Source organism: Chrysochloris asiatica, unplaced genomic scaffold, assembly GCF_000296735.1.
Source record: "Chrysochloris asiatica unplaced genomic scaffold, ChrAsi1.0 scaffold00136, whole genome shotgun sequence".
Taxonomy (NCBI): Eukaryota; Metazoa; Chordata; class Mammalia; order Afrosoricida; family Chrysochloridae; genus Chrysochloris; species Chrysochloris asiatica.
In genome coordinates this window covers 5,083,773-5,105,389 of record NW_006408654.1, presented here as the reverse complement: position 1 = coordinate 5,105,389, position 21,617 = coordinate 5,083,773, and the positions used below count along the sequence as shown (strand labels likewise).

Genomic DNA, 21,617 nt, shown 5'->3' with positions numbered 1-21,617 from the left:
GTGTTTAATTATGCGTGGCTGAGGGGGAACGAGACTAAGCAGGATGAGCAGGATGGAGCTCCAGGGGGTGGAAGGAGAAGACTCAGTATCTCTTCCCGTCCTATGCAAACTTACTTTTTTAATCCTCTTACTCTACATTCGCTACTCTCCTTTCCAAGAACAGGACGCTCTTAAATGATTGGTTAGATTTTGTAACTTTGATGGGTCACATGCACAAGGGGAAGATTTCTGTGCTAAAGAAGATTACACTGACATGGGCTCCTCTCTTTAATTCTTTCCTGCCAATGGACTGAATGGGCAAGCTGAGGCAAGAAATACTGATAGTAATAGGCTGGCCCACGTGTTCTTTCTCTTTGCTTTCTCTAACCTGCGTGTTTCATCTTGTAGCAAGAACCTTCAACTCATGGTCAGCAGATGTTTATTCTAGGATTTAGAGACAATAAAGAATTCCTCTTTGGCCTTGTGCCTAAGTTTTGGTTTCTAGTCAGAATTCATTAGAGAGCCTGGTACTAAGAATTATAGGTCACCAGCTAATAAAATATCACTTTAATTTTTACCTGATATTCTTCCTTGTGTGAATATTTGCCATAGGAATCTTATAAAGAACAGTGATTATCTATAGGCCAGGGTTTGGAATTTTTGCAAACCTTGGCAGTTAGGGTAACAAATTGGCTATTTGCCTGGACTAGGTTTCCTAGGACTTTTTGTGAGGAAATTCCCTAAAAAACTGTGATTTTATCACTGGTGATAAAATGCCACTAACCTTCATACATATTGTCATCCTGCCTGTGCAATATTGGACAAGCTACCAACAATCCTCTTTGAGCTCCAATGCCTCACCCATAGAAAGGTTTTAATGATATTAGATAATGAAATTAGATATACTAAATTAAATTTATTAGCAATATGTCCTGGGTCCATAGTAAATGTCCAATAGACATTTGTTTCTATTTCCTTTAGTTGCTTTTATTTGTACAACAGATTATAAAATAGTGTCACGAGAAAAAAATTCAAAATGAAAGAAATTGAATTACTTGTGAGTGGAAACATTGGAGATTTCCTGAGCCCACTTATTTCCCATCCACCCCAGTGTTAAGCAATATAAGGATTGGACAATAGTATAGTGAAAGTCTAAATCAAGCACCATACATGCAAATGACGTCAAGGTCCAAGCAGGGAGTGAAGTGGGATGACTGGGACTTGTGGCTGTAAATGAAGCAGACAATAACCAGCCCTAACAGACTGCGGCCATGTGGGAAAGAGCCCATGTGTAAAAAAAAAAAAAAAATTAATGTGAGGTATACCAATTCGAATATATTGACATAAAATTTCCAACTTCTAAAACAATGTATGTTGTTGTTAAGTTCTGTTGAGTTGGTTCCGACCCATAGTGACCCTGTATAGGGTTTCTGAGGAACAGCTGGTGAGCTTGAACCACTGACCTTGCAGTTCAAATGGCTTTGCAGTCTGGCACATTAACCCACAGCACCACACCAGGAATACAAAACAATGTATAAGTCAATGAAAATATTTTATAGATATTTTATGGGTCTTAGCTGCTTCATTGGGTTAGAGAGTGAAATTGATATCATAATAAGATAACCAAACAAAGTTTATTCTACCCAGATGGAATAAGTGTGGTAAAAGGAAACCAAAGCAGTTTAATGATGATAATTTTAAAATGACAGGAAGCTGCCAGGTTGTGAATTTGGGTTATCTTGTAAATCTAACAACTCAAGGCTAAACCTGTTGGGTTGCAAAATTATACAGGTAGAGTCTGTTAGCAAAACTCCATGAAATACTTGTAAGCATTAGCTAGCTGACAGGTTTCAAAACAGTTTGAATATTAGTCATCAAACATATGCTTGCCAAAAAGGGTAGTGTGTGAGCAGAACATCTGTTGCACACATAAATACCCCCTGCTGAGTTAAACCCAGAGAGGAAATCAACTTAGAAAGCTGCAGAGGGTAAAGAAGCTGAAACAGCAGAGTTTTACATTATGTGGTTAACTTTCTCTGTGGATGAAGCAGTTACTGAGAAGCTATTAGCTCCAAACATTACATGTTTGACCTCTAGCAAAGATCATCTCAAGACATATTTGGGCGCATCCTATTCAAAGTATTTGTAAACTGAATACTATTTCTGTCAAGTATGGGGATAGTAGATGATTGAATACTCCTAAGTAGTAATGATATCATGAAAGAATGCCAGAACTCACTCAGTCACAAACCATAGTCAACTGCATGCTCAACGGATAAAGGCAATCAAGTCATAACATTTACTTAGTAAGAAACAGAGCCCATTGTGCCATTGTATGAAGCTTAATCAAATAACGCAAAAATATAAAATAAAAAAAACTAGCTTGTCAAATGGAAGACAATTTGAAGAACCATCAGGTCATAGTCAGAACCCTGTGACTCTGGAGCCTCTATCTCTGGTAGCAGATTCATTCCTTAATGAGCAATATAATTTGCCACAGGACAGAAAAGGTGTGTTGTTGGCCACAGATATCTGAGGGTCCATATGTTTGGGGAAGCAGCTTGGTGAAGAGAAATCCATGCATGTGGTATTGCTGAAGGTGGCTCTATGCTTTATTCTTCAAAGAGCTATGATTCGTTTTGTTTTGTTTTTGTTTTCTTTTTTGACTCAATGTAGCTAAACACCACAGCTGTAGAGATTAGGGTGGAATTTTCTTTTTGTCTTTTGATTTTATTTTTTCTTATTAAAAACAATTGATCCAGAGTTTAAATGTTGCTCCTGTGATTACCAATATAAAGTAAAACAAAGAACCATATACTAAACTCTTTTTTTGCTTCTTAGAAAATGAAACAAACAAAGAAATCAAATTGGAGTGAGATCGTTTTTTAGGTTAAACCAGAGGTCTTAATTGTGATCAGACTGGTAGACTTTGGGTAGAAAGGAAAGACCAAAGATGTTTAAAGCTATGATTTAGGAATTGACTTTTGAATTTAGAAGCTATTGCTGTAGTAAGATGATCCTGTTCACTATTAATCAACAATACACCAGTTATGCAACTTTAAGAAGACTTGTTTGAAACCTAAGATCATGCATGACACAAGATCTCAGCATTGTCACTTGCAAATTTAGTGCAACATTAAAGATATTTTCAAGCAATGAATCATTTAAACACAGCAAGAATCAATGATGAAACCACACTCTGGAGTTTGAAAAGAGACAGGGCTGCTTTAAGAGAGAAACAGGAAGTTGTAACTAGAAGCCATCTGAATACTAAGCCAGGCAGATGCTTGTGAAGTAGCAACTTAAGTGGCAGTGTTTTTTCTGAAATTCTCAGGCAGCCAGGTTGTTTTAGGCAAACCTTGACAGTCCTTATCCAGTTTTGAATCTAAGAAATCCTGAGAAGACTGGAGAATGGCGAGACCGAGAAAGCCCGTGTCAGGGAAGGATGAGTATCAGTTTCAACATCAGGGAGCGGTGGAGCTGCTTGTCTTTAATTTTTTGCTCATTCTTACCATTCTGACAATCTGGTTATTTAAAAATCATCGCTTTCGCTTCTTGCATGAAACTGGAGGAGCAATGGTATATGGTAAGTCCATAAATTGTGGGACTGATTTGGAACTTGTTGCTTGGGCATAATTAGAGACTTGTGTTCAGATGGCAAAGTACCGACCGAAACTGGAGAAAACGTGGTGATTGAAATGTCATTAGCTTGATGCAACTTGCTGCTGCATAGTGAAGGCTCATCCCTCTCCAGTCAAGCCGTGGAAATTTGCCTTGTCACAAGAGTTAATGTCACAGTCATGTTCTCACAAGGCACATAATGCAACTCTGTTGACAGATACAGGACCATTGTCAGAGGGAAGTCAAACTGAGTGAACTATTTGTTTTTTCAATGTTATTGGGAAATGCTGGCTCTAAGTTCAGCCTTCTTTCCTGGAAGGAACTGATAAGCAGTTTTAAATTCTAGAAATAACATCACTTTAAAAATTGTGTGGAGCAAATCCTCTTACATCAAATAGTTTCAAGAAGAAGCTTCTTGCAGAAGCACACTCCACCCCTTCCACTAGAATAATTGTGTCCAAATCCATTTTAATTGTATGAACAAGGTTTTAGTTTAATATAATGATGCACAAGTGTTTCTTTATACACACGAGTACTTTTCATATCTTAGCCTAGTTTTAGACTTTTATATGTATCGTTATTAGTATTGTATAAGTATATAATTTTTATTTATTTTTTGAAGTCTGAAGTTGGAAAAACATTTGTTTAAATTTACAGAGAACTGGTCTTTCTTTGTAATTTACCATATCATTCTTTTTTAAAAAGTTTAATAAAATGTGCAAGAAACTACACAGTCTACATTCACATCTTTAAAACTAAAATGCAAGGCATCAGTGATTTTCAGATTAATGCTATTGATAAAATAGTTAATTTACCACTATTATCTTAGCCTGATAGTGAATTATAGCTTTTGCAAAAAACATAATGGAAACAGGCTGGGCATTGTTATAGTTTATTGGAAGAAATATATTTGCATGCTTATATTTGTCGATGTTGTTGTTGCTGTTAAGCACCATCAGGTCAGTTCTGATTCATAGTAACCCTGTATAGAGTTTCCAAGGAGTGGTTACTGAGTTTGAACCACTGACCTTACTGTTCAAATCAACATTGCAGGTCAATGCTTATTCCACAAGCTTCCTCAATTTTGACAGTCCTGAGGTTCAGGGAACAAGATCAATGCATGTTTTGTATATTAGTCATGTGATGTCCTGATGTTAAGGATGAATAGTCAAGATTTGAGGTTAAGAAATCCTATGCCTTAGCTGGATTCTACTGTGAGATACTTGAACCATAATGTGGACATTTCAGGCTAAGTACTGTAATTGCTTTTCATCAGAATGATGTGCTGAGTCTAGTCAGAGCACTTTCTTTATATGGAGGGTCTCAAAGCATACAACAAAACTCATTTGAAAAAAACAAAACGCAAAAATAGCAATCAGTTGACAGACAAGTGGTCAAACAGAAAAGAAGTGGTGCTGTCAGCTACAAGGACTCCGGTCTTTCCTTCCCCCTCTCCCTCAAGGATCAGGCTCTTTCTCTTGACTTTCCTAATAAATAAATAACAAGGGTACAGGATGCAATCTGAGATGCCAGAAACAATGTAATCGTTGGCATTAAATTGGAGGACCGAGTACAGTTTAGTGAAACAGTAGTTTTAGACAATTATACACCTTCATTGGAGAACACTATATCTTCACTATCCTAAATTAGGTTGAACCAAGAATCATTTATCAACTTCAGCTTATTTGTGATGAGGGTATTATTTTATAAATTTAGATTAATTTTGGTAACTTACTAAAACTCAAACAGATTTTACATTCACAATATATAAATGCAACATTTACTTTTGAATTTCAAAAAAAAAAAAAATCTAGGTTATCTTTAATCTGCAAACACTCCACAAAATATATCTGTTGTTGTAAGATATCAGTACTGTCCTCTATTGATATAACATTTCTCTAAATTGCTATTCCTCAGGCAATTTGAGTTAAGAATTGAAAGTATAGAATTAAATTGGACTCTCTGATTTTTGTTCTTCTTTCATTAATTCTTTTTTTTAATGTTGAAGTTAATGAACAATGTACAATGCAAAAGGATTATAAAAATTATGAAGATATGCATATATAGGTATTGGTGTCACTACTAGAATTTTGAGCACCCTTGAATTATTGGGCACTGTGGCTTAATGCGCTGGACTGCAAAATAGGTTTGGACTACAAGGTTTGTGATTCAAGCTCACCAGCGGCTCCTCAGAAACCCTGTACAGGTAGCTATGGATCGGAACTGACTCGGTAGCACTTAACAACAAAAACAACAACAATGTAAAATAATGAAAAGACATCATTTAATATTGTTTAAGCTTTCATAGGCAAAGAATCCCAGTTGCTGGAATGTAAGGGGAACTATTTCAATCTCCTATTTTTACTGAGAAGTTGAATACCAGAAAAGTGAAGGGACTTCCTGAAACTGAATTGACTCAAGACAGAGTTGATGTACTTTCATTCAACCTCATCTATTAATAAAGGTCATGTCCATCTTAAAAGAGCTCTCATGATATGTATGAACCTGGAGGACATGATGCTAAATGAAATAAGTTCATCACAAAAGAACTAGTATGAGACCATATTATAACAAGTCAAGAAAAGGTTTTCATACTAATGGAAACATTTATTTATTTATTTATTTATTATGGAAACATGATTTGATGATTACCAGGGGTGGCAGGGGAAAAGAGGAGAAATAAAAAAGAAAAAGAACCCTCACTGATATGCTCTGAAAATAGTCCATATGGATAGCATTAGTGACTTCTCATATTTCTATTGCAGTGATGACTTAAGAAAATCTAAAATATTTACTGGAGACTTTCTGTCAGTAATATAATAGACTGAAGCTACGAGATAAAACATTCTAATAAACGCTTTTTAATGATAAGGGAAAAGGAGATGCCAAGGGAATCAATTGCCTAGCAGCTATACATGAAGCTGGAATTCAAGGATTCATCAGCCCCACATCCTCAATTTGCAGATAGGGAAACAAACAGTTAGGTAAAGGCCATGTAATGTTAGCTGCTGAGCCTTGCTTTCAACCTGCATCTCTGTACTGTGAGAAGTAGAAGATGATTTAAAATAATAATTCAATTTTTTTAACTGTCCTTTCTGGAGAGAAACTATGTCTGTAAGATCCAGTGTACCCTCAGACTGTTTATACTCTCAGAATTAGATTTCCTTTTCAGTAAGTCCAAAAAGGTAAAATTTTAGTGAATTTCATCAGTCAGACAAATAATGAATTTGCTGGAGCCCTTCCAGGTACAAGATGATAATCAATGTGGAAGAAAAAGAAAATTATGTTTCCTATTTAAACTTTTAAACATTTTTTAAGGACATGAATCTTTGAGAATAAACTGTAATTCAGTCATTTCTATCCTACAGGTGCACGTACTCACAATGAAACATCTTCTAAGGTTTAGCCTTGCCATATGTGATGCTAATCAATGCATTTGGGTAACAGTTTCTCTATTGGACTAAATACTAATCTTGTTTTCAGTGACTGTGTAATGTATCATTTGCCTCTATTTCAAGAACCATAAGTAGTTTTCTTAAGTACCAAATTTTCCATAATACCATCTGTCATTCTGCTTTTCTTCCATGGGCATGTGTCAAATGTTTTTTGAAAGATGCTACATATGTTGCTGCATTTTTTCAGTATACCTGGAAATCCAAATTTAAAAGAATTCTAGGGAGTAGGGACTTAGAAAATGACCTAAGAAAGTAAAATAAGAGAGGGAATGATGAAATATTTAACTGCTCTTTTGTCATTATAATACACACACACACACACACACATATATATACATCCAAGTTGTCATCCCTAAAATATTATATAAACAATTTGTGGGATTCAGAAAAAGCATGCGGTATTCTGTTGGACTCTGCATTAATTAGAGATAAATCTGATACTGCAAATGCAAGTAGTTTATTATATAAGAAATAGATGTTGTGATGTTTTTCAGGGTGATAGGATGCATTTATAAATCAGTAGCAGCAACATAAGCATACTTTTACTTAATTAAGAACAGTAATGGGTAATTGTTTCTCATGATTTCTGCAGCACTCATTTATTTCAAAATTAAAGAATTAGAATCCATAACTGGTTTAAAATTTAAGCCATAGTGATATTCATGTAAACTGGACTAAAAGCTTAATGGCTATTAATGGTCAGAATATTGATTGACAGCAGCTGGTGCACTTAGATCTGTTCACTTAAGGCCCTGTATCCCTTACTCATTGTTCATAAAAGAAAAATTGCTCTTTGCTCCAATTGCATTAAGAATTCCATTACATATCACTGGGGCTCCCACATTTTAAGGATATTCATAATGCCATGAATCTGAAGACTGGGATCTGAGTGTATAGAAAGAGCAATTTCTTAGAATTCTACCTTTGATTTCATGGCCTTAAAATATAAAGGGAAGTCTTTGAATTCATGTGAGAATGTTTCTCATTTTGTGACAGAAAGGAAATTTTTAGTTACAAAGTTTTAGAGTTTGAATTCATTAAACTATGGCATATTAAAATATTTTCTGACCCTCATAGTGTGGCGCTGCCCTGGACTGCAAGGTCAATTTGAACCACAAGATCAGCAGTTTAAGCTTGCCAGCAACTTTATAGAAACCCATACAGGGTCACTATGAGTTGGAACCAACTCAGTGGCACATAACAACAACAACAACAAAGAGTATATTGAAGTCATGGTATGGTGCTGTAGGATAAGCACTGAACCACAATTTCAGTAGGATCATTATGAGTCAGAACCGACTCCATAGCACTTAACAAGAATATACTAATATTTCAATAGGACCAATTTAATTCACACAACAGCATTTCACACTATCCCTCCAAAAAAAAGTTTAAAGAAAATATAGTTACATAGTAAACTACTAAGTTTTTGAAAAGCTATCTTTCCTTTCTATAGCTTTTCTGTTTTCTATCTCATTTATTTCTGCTCTAATCTTTATTATTTCTTTTCTTTTGTTGGCTGTAGTTTCCCTCTGCTGGTCTGTTTCTAATTATTGTAGATGCTGTGCTAATATATTAATTTTGGTTCTTTTTTCTTTTTGGATGTGTGCATTTATTAAATAAATTGTCCTCTCAGCACCGCTTTCGCCATGTTCCAAAGATTTGGTATGTTGTGTTTTCATTCTTGTTTGTTTCTAGGAACTTGAGTTCACGTTTAATTCCTTCTACTACCCAGTCACTTTTCAGCAGGGTGTTATTCAGTTTCCATGTATTTGACTTGATTTCCTATTTTTGATTTCTAATTTGATAGCATTATGGTCTGAGACGATGCTTTGTAGTATTTTGATGTTTGTAAAATTATGGAGGCTTGTTTTGTGGCCTAAAATATGGTCTATTCTAGAGACTATTCCATGTGCACTGGAAAGAATGTGTATTGTGCTGTTTCTGGGTTGAATGCTCTGTACACATCTATGAGTTCCAGTTGACTGATTGAGTTGTTTAATTCTTCTGTGTCTTTGTCAAGTTTCTTTCTGGTTGTTCTATCCATTTTTGAAAGCAGTGTATTAAAATCACCCACTATTATTGTAGATTCATCTATTTCTTTCTTCAAATCTATTAAAATTTGCTTTATATATTTTGGAGCTCTTTTATTGGGAGCATAGATATTTATTATGGTTATGGCATCTTGTTCAGTTGTCCCTTTAATCATGAGATAATGTCCATCTTTATCTATTATGCTCGATTTTGCCTTAAAGTTTATTTTATCAGAGATTAGTACAGCCACTCCTGTTCGTTTTTTATTGCAATTAGCTTGGTATATAGATTTCTATTCTTTGACTTTTTATCTGTTTTTGTCTTTGTGTGTAAGATGTGTTTCTTGCAGACAGCATATTGAAGGATCTTGTCTTTTTCTTATCCATTTTGCTACCCTCTGTCTCTTAACTGGTACATTTAATCAATTTACATTCAGTGTAATTATCGATAGGTATGGTTTAATTGCTGCCATTATGTTTGATTTTTTGTGGTGTTGCTGCTTTCTTTGTTCGGTGTGTCTTCCTGTGCTGAGTTCATGCTTTTTGTGTTCTTTCTTATGAGTTTTCTCATAGTTTTAATGTTTGCATGTTCTTTTTGAATTTTCATTTTCTTGGTATGTTGTAAAGTGGTAATTTTCTTTGAGGTTATTTTATATTCCATTAACTTTTCCCTCCATTTAGTGCAGCCTATTTTATCCTGTAATCTTGGTGACCTGCTCACCTTCTGGATCTCTGTTCCTATGTGTTTACCTTCTTTACATTGTAATTGTTTTGATCATAGACTGACCTCCCAGATTCTCTGAGTTTGTTTTTATATTGTTCTTCTGTTCTCGACTCTTCCATCTGTTGATTTGGTTCTGGGAGGTGGTGCCACGTATGTTAATCTCTGGTTGTTGTCTATTCTTGTTGGTTCTTTGTCCACTTTAGCATCTCTACTCTGGGGAGCATGTTTCAGAGTCTCTTGACATCTATTTTGGTCTTTTCCTTCATTCTTGTCTTCTTCATGATCTTTTTGTTTCTTCCTGTATGATATTCTTAATGTCATTCTACAGCTTTTCTGGTCTTCAGTCATTAGTGTCTAATGCATCAAATCTGTTCTTGATATGATCTCTAAATTCAGGTGGAATATGTTTAAGGTCATATTTTGGCTTTCATGGACTTGTTTTTATTACCTTCAACTTCATCCTGAACTTGCATAAGAACAATTGATGGTCTGTTCTGTCAGCTCCTGGCCTTGTTTTGGCTGATGATCGTCATGTAAAAATTATGAGAGATTAAGTCTTGCCTTCCTTAGTTCTAAAGAACATCTGGCTGTAGTTATTCCAAAACACATTTCTTTGTTTTTCTAGCAGTCCACAGTACTTTTTATATTATTTATCAACACTATAATACAAATGAATTTTTCTATAATGTTCCTTATTCAACTTTCACATGCATATGTGGTCAGTGAAAATACAATGGCATATGTCAGGTGCATCTTATACCTCAAACTGACATATTACTGTTTAGCACTTTAAAGAGGCCTTGTGCAGCAGATTTGCCTAACGCAATATGCCATCTTGACTGTTGCTTCCATGAGTTTTGATTGTGAATCCAAGCAAAATCAAGTCTTTGACAATTTCATTCTTTTCTCAGTTTACTATGACATTATTTATTGGTCAAGTTATGAGGATTCTTTGTTTCTTTCTATTGAGATAATCCATTCTGAAGGCTCTAATCTTTGATCTTGACTGTAGTCAAGATTATAGTAAGCATTATTTTAACACTCTCACTTCTTTCAGAGGTACTGTTTCTGACTGTGCAATGAGTTGTCATTAAACTTGTCAAATTTATATCAGAAAGGTGAGAACAACTACACTACCAGAATAGAGAGGGCTGGTTGTCCGTTTAGGACCCTGCCTGTTGTCGTGGGATCATTCCTTATGAAAGCCAGAGTAGTTCAAGTTTAATTTGTAGGGACTTTCAAGAAAGACAATTGGCATTAGGAGGCCAATTTAGTCTACTAAACCTTCTCTATTGATGTTAAAAGATTGATTAAAAAATTATTGTGAATTCAGTGAAGGCTTATAGACAAGATCATCAGCTTTACATTCAACAATTCATACACTTAGTTTCATCTCCATGCTTGTAATTCTCTCCATGCAACAGCAGTTATTCTGCTTTCTTCCTGTGGTTCCTGTTTGCATTCCTCCCACATTCTGATCCCTTCTCAACTATATCCTTGGAAAATGTTGCTTTTGATTTTGAATGATTGACCATTCCATAATGAGTCTACCTTGTTAGTGTTGGTGTCCCATCCCTCCCATCCATAAATCTATTTACTGCTTGGCTTAACATTGGACCAGGAGGGTGAGTTCTTTTCCAGACCTGAAGGGTGGTGGAGGGTCATAATCACAGGTTCATACAGTCTCTTTCTGACCAGTAAACCCATTTTTTATGGGATTTTAAAATGAAATAAATTTGAGTTTGTTGCACATTTTCTCCTACTCTATCCATGACTCTCTAATGTGATCCCTTTCAGGGAAGTTGGTAGTGGTAGCCAGGCACCATCTAGTTCTTCTGGCCTTAGAGTCATGTAGCCTGATGTTCAGATGTTCTATTAGTCCATTAAAATAGTTGATTCTAAGCCTTTTCAGTTTTTATCACTCTTCTTCCTTCCACACATGGAGAGACCAATAGTTGCACCTCAGATAGCCACCCAAGAACTTTCAAGATCCCAGACACTACTCACTCAGGCAGGATGCAAAACACTTTCTTTGTGGACTATGTTATGTTAATTGACCATCATATCCCCTAAGACTATGGTCTTGAGCCCAGGCCCTTCATTTCACTGCCTTAGGATGGTTCATAATATCTAAGAAGTTTTCATCATTTTGTCTGATGTATGCTCTTAGTTGTAAATAGTTCATAGTTGTAAATAAAGAAATAAGAGCTTGGTTTTAAACAATTTCTGATACCAAAGCAAGATTTTCCATTCTATATGGTATCCAGAGAAAGGGTGAAACTGTGGAATAAACAGTGATGCACTTTTTTTTTTTTAAGTTGATTTTAAAATAAAATAACTTCCTACATATTCTGCTGTGCTTCTGACTCTCAAAGGAGCTATAGAGGAAGCTACTTTAGTGCCTCTAAGGATTTTCCCCTTAGAATTTTAAATGCTAATGAATGTGCACATCAGGAAAGTTTAAAATTCAAATGGTTTATTTAGATATTGTATATAGCCCCAATTGAAGTAAAATCATATGGTTAGTGAAATGAGAACACAAAGAACATGTGGTAAGCATTTATGTCAAAAAGTTGGCATAAATAAAACTAGCAAACACAAATGACATTTACTATGTGAACTGTACTATTCTAAGTACTTTACATATATTAACTGATTTAATCCTGATCCAATATTAACTTCGCTGTCCAGCATGGCTCCATAAATGCTGCAACCATGGGAGATGCTTACTGTCACTTTGCCCACATCCCCATGCCTGGAGGTTCTTTCTAAGAAGTTTTACTTTTTCATACATGGTATGCTTTATGGAGAAAGTATTGGGCAATTTTCTTGGGGATTTGAGTAACCATTCTATGGATGGGGAAACTGAGGTACCAAAAATTGAAGTTACTTGCCAAAGTTGCTGTTATTGTTAGGTACCATCAAGGTGATGCTGACTCATAGTGACCCTATGCACAACAGAACAAAACATTGCCCAGTCCCATGTCAACTTCATAATCATTGCTTGAGCCCATTGCTGTTGCCACTTTGCTAATCTATTTTGTTGGGGGTCTTCCTCTTTTTATCTGATATTACCAAATATGTTATCCTTCCCTAGGGAATGGTCCCTCCTGATAGTATGTCCAAAGCATAACAGACAAAGTCTGGTCATACTGGCTTCCAAGGAGCATTCTGGTTGTCCTTTTTCCATCAAAGATTGGTTTATTCTTTTGCTAGTCATGACTTTTGATAGTCTCTTCTAACACCATAACTCAAATGCATCAATTGTTATACAGTCTTCCTTATATACTGTCTAACTTTCACATGCATATGAGGTTATTAAAAATAATATGGTGTGGGCCAAGCACACCTTAGTCCTCGAACTGACATCTTTGCTTTTCAGCACTTTAAAGAGGTCTTGTGCAGTACATTTGCCTAATGCAATATATCATTTAATTTCTTGACTGCTGCTTGCATGAGTGTTGATAGTTGATTCAGCAAAATGAAATTTCTGACAACTTCAATCTTTTCTTCACTTGTATGGATATTGTTTATTAGTACAGTGGTGAGGAGTTTGGGTTTCTTTACATTGAGGTGCAATCCATACTAAAGACAGTTGTCTTTGATCTTTATCAGTACTCTAAGTCCTTTTCACTTTCAGCAAGCAGTGTTGTATCATTTGCATATTGGAGGTCTTCCTCCAATTCTGATGCCACATTTTACTACATATAATCTAGCTTCTTTGATTATCTGCTCAGCATACAGGTTGAATAAGTGTGGTGAAAAAATACAACCCTGTCACACACCTTTCCTAATTTTAAACCATTAAGTGTTCCCATGTTCTGTTTGAACAACTGCCTTTTGGTCCATGTACAGGTTCCTAATGAGCACAGTTAAGTGTTCTAGAATACTCATACTTTGCAATGTTGTCCATAGCTTGTCATGGTCCACACAATTGAAAGCCTTTGCACAGTCAATAAAGCATAGGTAAACATCTTTCTGATATTCTCTGCTTTCAGCCAAGATCCATTGGACGTCAGCAATGGTATCCCTCATTCCATGTCCTCTTCTGAATCTGGCTTGAACCTCTGGAAGTTCTCTCTCAATGTATGGTTGAAGCTGCTTTTGCATTATCTTTAGCAATTTTACTTGCGTGCAGTTGTCCAATGATTTCTGTATTTCATTTGAAATGGGCACAAATATAGTTCTCTTACAGTCATTTGACCAGGAATTGGCTTCCAAATTTCTTGGCATAGATGAGTGAGTGCCTCTAGTACAGCATTGATACTTTGAAAGGTTTTAGTTTGTATTCGACCAATTTCTGTTTTTTCAATTCACGTTGGAATTCTTCCTTCAGCATCATTGGCTCTAAATCTATTGCTACCTCTTGAAATGTTTGAACATAGATCATTTCTGTTTGGTACAGTGACTGTGTGTATACCTTCCATCTTCTACATCATTCAATATTTTCCCAATAGAATCCTTCAGTATTTCAAATCGAGGCTTGAGATTTTTTTTCAGTTCCCTCAGCTTGACAAATGTTGAGTATGTTGTTCTCTTTTGGTTTTCAAACTCCAGGTCTTTGTACATTTCTTGATAATATTTGATTTTGTCTTCTCTAGTTGCCTTTTGAAATTTTCTGTGTAGCTCTTTTGCCTCCTCATTGCTTCCATTTGCTTTAGAATCCCTACAGTAGAGAACAAATTTCAGAATCTCTTCTGACATGCGTTTTGGTTGTTTCCTTCCTTCTTGTTTTCTCAATGACTTTTTGCTTTCTTCCTGTATGATGTTCTTGATGTCACCCCACAACTCTTCTGGTCCTTGGTATTTAGTATTTAATGCATCAATTTTTTTTTCTTGCATTAGATACTAAAGGTGGGATATATTCAAGGTCATATTTTGGCTATTTTGGACTTTTTAAAATTCTCTTCAGCTTCAGCCTGAACTTGCATATGAACAATTGATGGTCTGTTCCACAGTCTGTCCATGGTCTTGTTTTGGCTGATGATATGAAGCCTTTGCACCATCATTTTCCACAGGTTACAAATATACAAAATTACAGAGTAAAAACTTAAAGCTAGAATTCAGACAGTGACTGTGTATTATAAATCTGAGTGTTTATGTTTTTGTGTTGAAGTATATTATCATTTTCAGTCAGAGACATAAGTAAATTGCTGATAACCGGTAGGTGCATACTTCAAATTCAGGAATATAAAAAACATGCTCTTTCACTTATATCAGACATTTAGACTCAGAATTGTTGCTATTATTTAATGAATATCTACTCTGTGCCAAGTGGTGGGCTTAGTACCTTAGGAAGTTTACAAGAACTACAAATGTTGAGGTATCTAGCTATATACATTATCACCAATCCTCACAAGAGCCATATAAAATGGACATTATGATCTCCACTTTATAGATAAAAATATTGAAATTCAGAATATCTATGACTTGGCCAAGGTTGGTTAAAATAATTGGCAAAAGCACATATAAAAACTAGTGTTCTCAAATTTGGGGCAAAGTTGTCTTCTCAATATTCTGCTCTGGATATATAACTCTCATAAAGTTAGTGGTGAAGAAAGTTTGGTGGGGTAGAGGAGATTAGTTAAGATTTTCTTTTACCTTCATGACTCAAAAATGTTACATTATCCATAGCAAATAGCCCATCAGAGGAGAAACAATAAGAGCAATACTGTAAAAGGACATCCATACCTAGTAGTAGTAGTAGGAGGAGGAGGAGGAGGAGGAAGAGGAGGAGTAGGAGTTAGGTGCCATCATGTTGATACCGACTCATAGCAATCCTGTGTACACAGAATGAAACCCTGCCCAATCCTGGGTAAACCTCACAATTGTAACTAGGACTGAGCCCATTGCTGCCACCACTGTGCCAATTCATCTCACTGGGATTCTTCCTCTTTTTCTCTGACCCTCCACTTTACCAAACATGATATACAGTGACTGCTTCCTGACAGTATGTCTGAAGTATGAGAGAGGAAGTCTGGCCATCCTGGCTTCCAAGGAGCACACTGGCTGTACTTCTTCCAACATAGATCTGTTTGTTCTTTTGGTAGCCCTTGGTACTTTTAATATTTCCCTCTGACACTATAACTAAAATGTATAATTCTTCTATGGTCTTCCTTATTCACTGTCCAAGTTTCACATGCATATGAGGTTATTGAAAATACCATGGCTTGGGTCAGTTGCACCTTAGTCCTCTAAGGTATTTTTTTTTTTTATTCTTTATTTTTATTTTTTTTCTTCAACACTTTAAAGAGGTCTTGTGCAGCAGATTTGCCTAATACAATATGCCATTGATTTCTTGACTTCTGCTTCCATGCGTGTTGATGGTTGACCCAATAAGAATGAAGTCTTTGACTACTTCAGTCTTTTTTCCATTTATATGGATGTTATTTATTGGTCTGGTGGTAAAGATTTTTGTTTTTTTTAAACTGAAATACAATCCATACCAAAGACTGTAGTCTTTGATTTTGATTGGTATTTTAAGTCCTTTTCACTTTCAGCAAGTAAGACTGTATCTGTATATCACAGGTTGTTAATAAATCCACCTCCAATCCTGAAGCCACATTTTTCTTCACATAACCCAGCTTCTCAGAGTATTTACTCAGCATACAGATTGAATAAACATGGTAAAAAGAATACAACCCTGGTACACAGTTTTCCTGATTTTTAACCATTTGGTGTACCCTTGTTCTGTTCAAACAGCTGCCTCTTGGTCTATGTATTGGTCCTCATGAGCACAATTAAGTGTTCCGGAATACTCATACTTCACAATGAAGTCAGTAGGTACATGGATATTATCCTATCACAGACACTGTTGTACTGCATGACAGATCTTGGTATGTGCTTTTTAATGATGAATGAGACTCCATTTCTCATGAATTTGTCATTCCTGGCATAGTGATCCATGTGATTGTTAGAGTCAAAATGGCTAATAGCAGTCAATTTCAGCTAACTAATGTCTAGGATACCAATATTTATGCATTCCATTTGATAATTTCCAATTTTTGTAGATTCATAGTTTGTACACTCCATGTTCTTATTATTAATGGCTGATTTCAGCTGTTTCTCTTCATTTTGAGTTGTGCCCCATCAGTAAATGAATGTCCCGAGGGTTTTACTCCATTTACATACGTCATCTCGGTCAATTCTACTTTGAGGAGGCAGCTCTTTCCTAGTCACATTTTGAGTGCCTTCTAACCTGTAGGTCTCATCTTCCAGCACTACATCTAACAATATTCTGTTGCTCTTCATCATGTTTCAGTATTCAGTAAACTGGTGCTGACAGTGCTGCTATTCATAAGATTTTCTGTAATTAAGTTTTGGGAAATAGTCCATCTCTCTTTCTTACTAGTCTGTCTTTGTCTGGAAGCTCATCTGAAACCTGTTCACCATGGTGACCCTTCTGGCATTCAAAATACCCATAGCATAGTTCCAGAATCACAGCAACACACAAGCCATGACAGTATGACAAATTGATAGACAAATGATGGTCTATACCAAGTAGCTAGAATTAAAATATTTCAGGGACAATGAGGAGACCTTAGCCAGAAGCACTTGCAGCAGCATCAAGCATAGAAGTATTGTAAGCCCACAGTCATCCTTAATTTGGATTTCTGTAGTTAGAATGGATGTGACAGGCACTATAAATAGTTTGAGAAGGTACTATGCCTTATTCATGTAGCTTTTCTTGTATTTTAGTTAAATTAAACTCATTTTTTTTTTTAAAGCTAAAGGTAGAATCATTCATGGTGCCTTTGCTCTCCCCAAATGCTTTGAAGCCTATATGCTTTTAAGCCCTAGATAGAATGGATTTTGATGGAATTCCAAGACTTCTATGGCACTCATATTGGTAGAAAGTATTTTCTTATTCAACAGTGGTCCTCATGGTGTAGTTTCCAGACCACCACCAGCAGCAGCACCTGGGAACTTGTTGTAAGTGTGAATTCTCTGGCACCAACCCAGATCTACTGAGTCAGCAACTCTGAGAGTAGGGCCCAGCCATCTATGTTTCAGCAAACCCTACAGATGATTATGGTGTTCTAAAATTTGAGAACTAATTTTCTAGGAAGATAAAATTCCACAAGCAGTTTTAACATCATTTGCTGTGTTCCTCCTGTTTTCTCTATGCACCACATCACCGTCCTGAAGGAAAATGTTACTCATTGTAGAATGCATCCTTCTTTTATGAGCTACAGTATCTAGTAATGTCTCTATTTCTGGTTGGGGGGGGGATATTGGACTTGTGCATTATATTAGTATAAACATGACATAAATTTAAAAAATCAATTGGCTTATTCACTATGTGTAATTTTAAATATCTCTAGATCTATTATTCTTTGGTAAATGTCTAGGAAGCAACCCTGGTGGGGCAGTGGTTAAATGCTCAGCTGCTTACCAAAAGGTGAACAATTTGAACCCACAAGGCATGCTGCAGGAGAAAGTTACCATAGTTTTTAGTCCTAAAAATATCTGGTAGCATTGTGGTTATGAATTGGGCTACTAATCTCACAGTCAGCAGTTCAAAACTACCAGCTGTTCCGCAGGAGAAAGATGAGGCTTTCTGCTCCCATAAAGATTTACAGCCTCAGAAACCCTGTACAGGGTCTCTATGAGTCGGAACTGACTCCACGGCACATAACAACAACATAGATTTATATAGTCTTGGAAAACATATGGGAAGAATCTACTCTGCTCTGTAGGATTGCTTTTAGTTGGAACCTACTTGATGGAAATGGATTTGATTTGGTTTTGGCTAGGATAATTGTAGGAAAGGGTGTCAGCTATATATGAGCTAGTAGTTGAAATAGTTTTTCAGAAAAAGTTATCTATAATTCTATACTAGAAAGCCAAGGTAGGAATCCCAGAGTCCCATGAAGTAAGTGTAGGCCATGAAGTGTGTATGGTGTTGAATATGGCACCAATGATTGATGGTGAACCTTGGACACCCCATCCTGGTTGGAGGATCTGATGATTGAGGATTTCCGATATTTTCCATACCTTGAACTTCACTCAATGAGAGGACAGAAAGTTTGAATGAGTCATCCCAAAATGGAACAGTTTCATGGACCACTTTCCATCTTGAAATGACATGAAGTTACTCTTACTGGGATGTACCATTTTATAGTACTCACTCTTTTCCCAAAACAAGTTGCTTGTGAACCAGAACAGAGGAATAAATTGTGTAATTTTTATCAATTCCCACATATTCCTTTAATCCTTTGAGTTCACGAAGATGTGGGAGATCAGAGATATAACAAAAACTCTAAGATAACCATAAGGCATTGTGCATTGTAAATTTTCATTCCATTCCCTAATCTCAAGGAAAAACTAACTTGCTAAAAGAAAAATTTTAGCAAATATATTTAAAAACTTTGAAATTCAAACCCATGTGATCTCTCTAAATCAGTATTCTTTCAAAAACTTTAATTAGATTTGGGCTGAATCAGTGTCAAAAAGAAAAGCATGACATTTTGCAGATGTCAGTTAATTAAAGTCTGATATTGGTTAATACTATCTCACAGACAGGTTAGAAATGGTGTCCACTGATTTGGCCTCCTTAGAAAAATCTTCATACCCTTTTCTCTGCATTTCCCCTATTTGAATCCCTACTTCACATTCTTTGAATCTGCGTGACTGGTATAGTTAACATCACAGATTTACTAATGCTGCTCCCTAGAAATCAATGCTCTATTCTCTACATAGCAAACTCCTTCTCATCCTTAGGAATCCTGGTGCTGTGGGTGAATGCACTGGACTGCTAAGTCATTTTGAACCACAAGGTTGGAACCCTATACAGTGTCGCTATGTGTTGGAACGGACTCAATGGCACTTAACAACAGCAACTCCTCATTACAAACATCAATACTTTTGGCAGAAATTAGTTGATATCTCTCTTTGGACTTTATACATACACCTGGGAAGGGGAACTTTTATATCTTAGGATACATTTAACTGCAAGTAATAGAGACCGTGATTTAAGCAATACAGACCTTTATTATTTCCCATAATTGTCCAGAGAAGAACAATGTTTGAAGCTGATTGATTCATTAAGACCCAGGTTCTCCCTTTACTGTCATTGCAAACAAAAAAGACACCAACCATTCCTCCCACAGCACTTATTCCTCAGCTGGGTTCAAGAATTCATTACAGTGTCTACCTAGAACTCAAACATAATACTCACAGTTATGAGGTTAATTAGGGAATAAACATGTTGTAGCTCAGGATCAGAAGTGTTCAGGACAGTCTCTCCTCTGCCATGTCCACAAGTAGGTCTCATTCTGGCCCCTTGGCCCCTTGCCAGGCCTCTGCCCTGGCAATGTTAGGGCTGCTGATAATTGCCCAGACACTTCCCCATAAACCGCAGCCTGAAGGCACTCAGCTTTAGCTCCATGGGTCAACAAACATTAGTTCCCCCAGTTCAGTGTCTAGAGACACCCCACTCTGCAAGCAAGCCACCTGCCCAAAGTCACTGAGATTTACTTGCTTTGTGGGCTGGAAGTCTAGCACTCTGGTGCTCTGGCTCTTGGTTTTGTCACTACTGCTTCTCTGTAATAACTCTGCTATCACAGCTTTCTGACCCTGAGTTGGCAAGATTTGATGTATAGGGATCTCAGGGCCTAAAGGGCATACTCCATTCTGGATTCTCCTTTGGTGGTATTGAGATCCTCCCTCTGCTTCTGAAACAACCCATTTGATACCCAGCAGAATGGCAAAATTGACCAATCTTATACCAATTATAGTCATTCACAGCTTGAATCTTATAATCTATGAGCATCCCCATCCACACCTTCTCTTACCTAAACCCATCAGGAAAATGTCATTTGGTGGGAGTTTATAAAGACAATGGCTAGAAGAGACATTACATAGTTCACCATACCACAGCTCTCCTCAGTGCTGACTTCACTAGCAAGGAGCCAGCAAGGTGGCTAATGAAGTTTGTGGTATTCCAACAAGATCCAGTAATATCCAGAGGAAGAAGAGAGAATCATGCCTCCTATGTCTCTCTTAGAATGTCAAAACTGTTCTAAGAAACCTTCTAACTGGCTTCTCTTTATTCTTATTGACCAGAATAGGATACAATGTCCATTCTGGAGCCAATTATCAGCAAAAGGAATAAGACCATGCCTGGAACTAGAATAGGGTTAATTTACCCCAAGAACATAGCTATGTGAGGAGGGTATATTAGCTGAACAAATCAAGGCTTTTTTTAGGTAAAAGGAGGGATGTATGTGGGTTGACAATCAACAGTGTCTCATACACTTGTCAAGTCTAAATATAATGGTATGTAATGCTACACAAGGTAAGAAGTTGTCTTCATGTTTTAGGGAAGGAACAATTCCTCATTTACCTAGATTATTCTTGGTAGCCACTCAGTTCATTGAAATCGAAAGTACTACAAATCTCAGTTCTTCAACTAAATTCATGTATTAACTACATCTGCTTTAGGTCCCTAAACTCTCTCTAATATGATATCAGCATTTAAATATATGTCTCTGTAAAAATCTGCTTACATACAAGGAAAAGTCATAAAGTACTGCTATAAAATAATACAGATCTTTATGAAACAAAATATTAAAATGTTCAATTACTATTTCTCAACATATTCTCCCTCTGTTGTTGTTGTCAGGTGCCATCGAGTCGGAACCGACTCATAGCGACCCCATGCACAGCAGAACGAAACAATGTCCGATGCTGGGCCAACCTCACTACCGCTGCCACACTTGAGTCCATCACTGATGCCACCTGGCCAATCCATCTCATTAGGGGTCTTCCTCTTTTTCTCTGACCCTCCACCTTACCCAGCAT

General features: G+C 36.5%; 1 protein-coding gene across 1 annotated transcript in view; it reads left to right on the top strand.

Annotated features, from left to right (window-relative positions):
• The first annotated feature begins 3,390 nt into the window (after positions 1-3,390).
• The window catches only part of SLC9A9 (solute carrier family 9, subfamily A (NHE9, cation proton antiporter 9), member 9), a 1,149,796-nt gene continuing 1,131,569 nt past the window's right edge, over positions 3,391-21,617 (top strand). The window contains exon 1 of the mRNA XM_006869862.1: positions 3,391-3,565. Coding sequence (XP_006869924.1) covers positions 3,391-3,565 — 175 coding nt within the window. The remainder of the gene's footprint in view (positions 3,566-21,617) is intronic.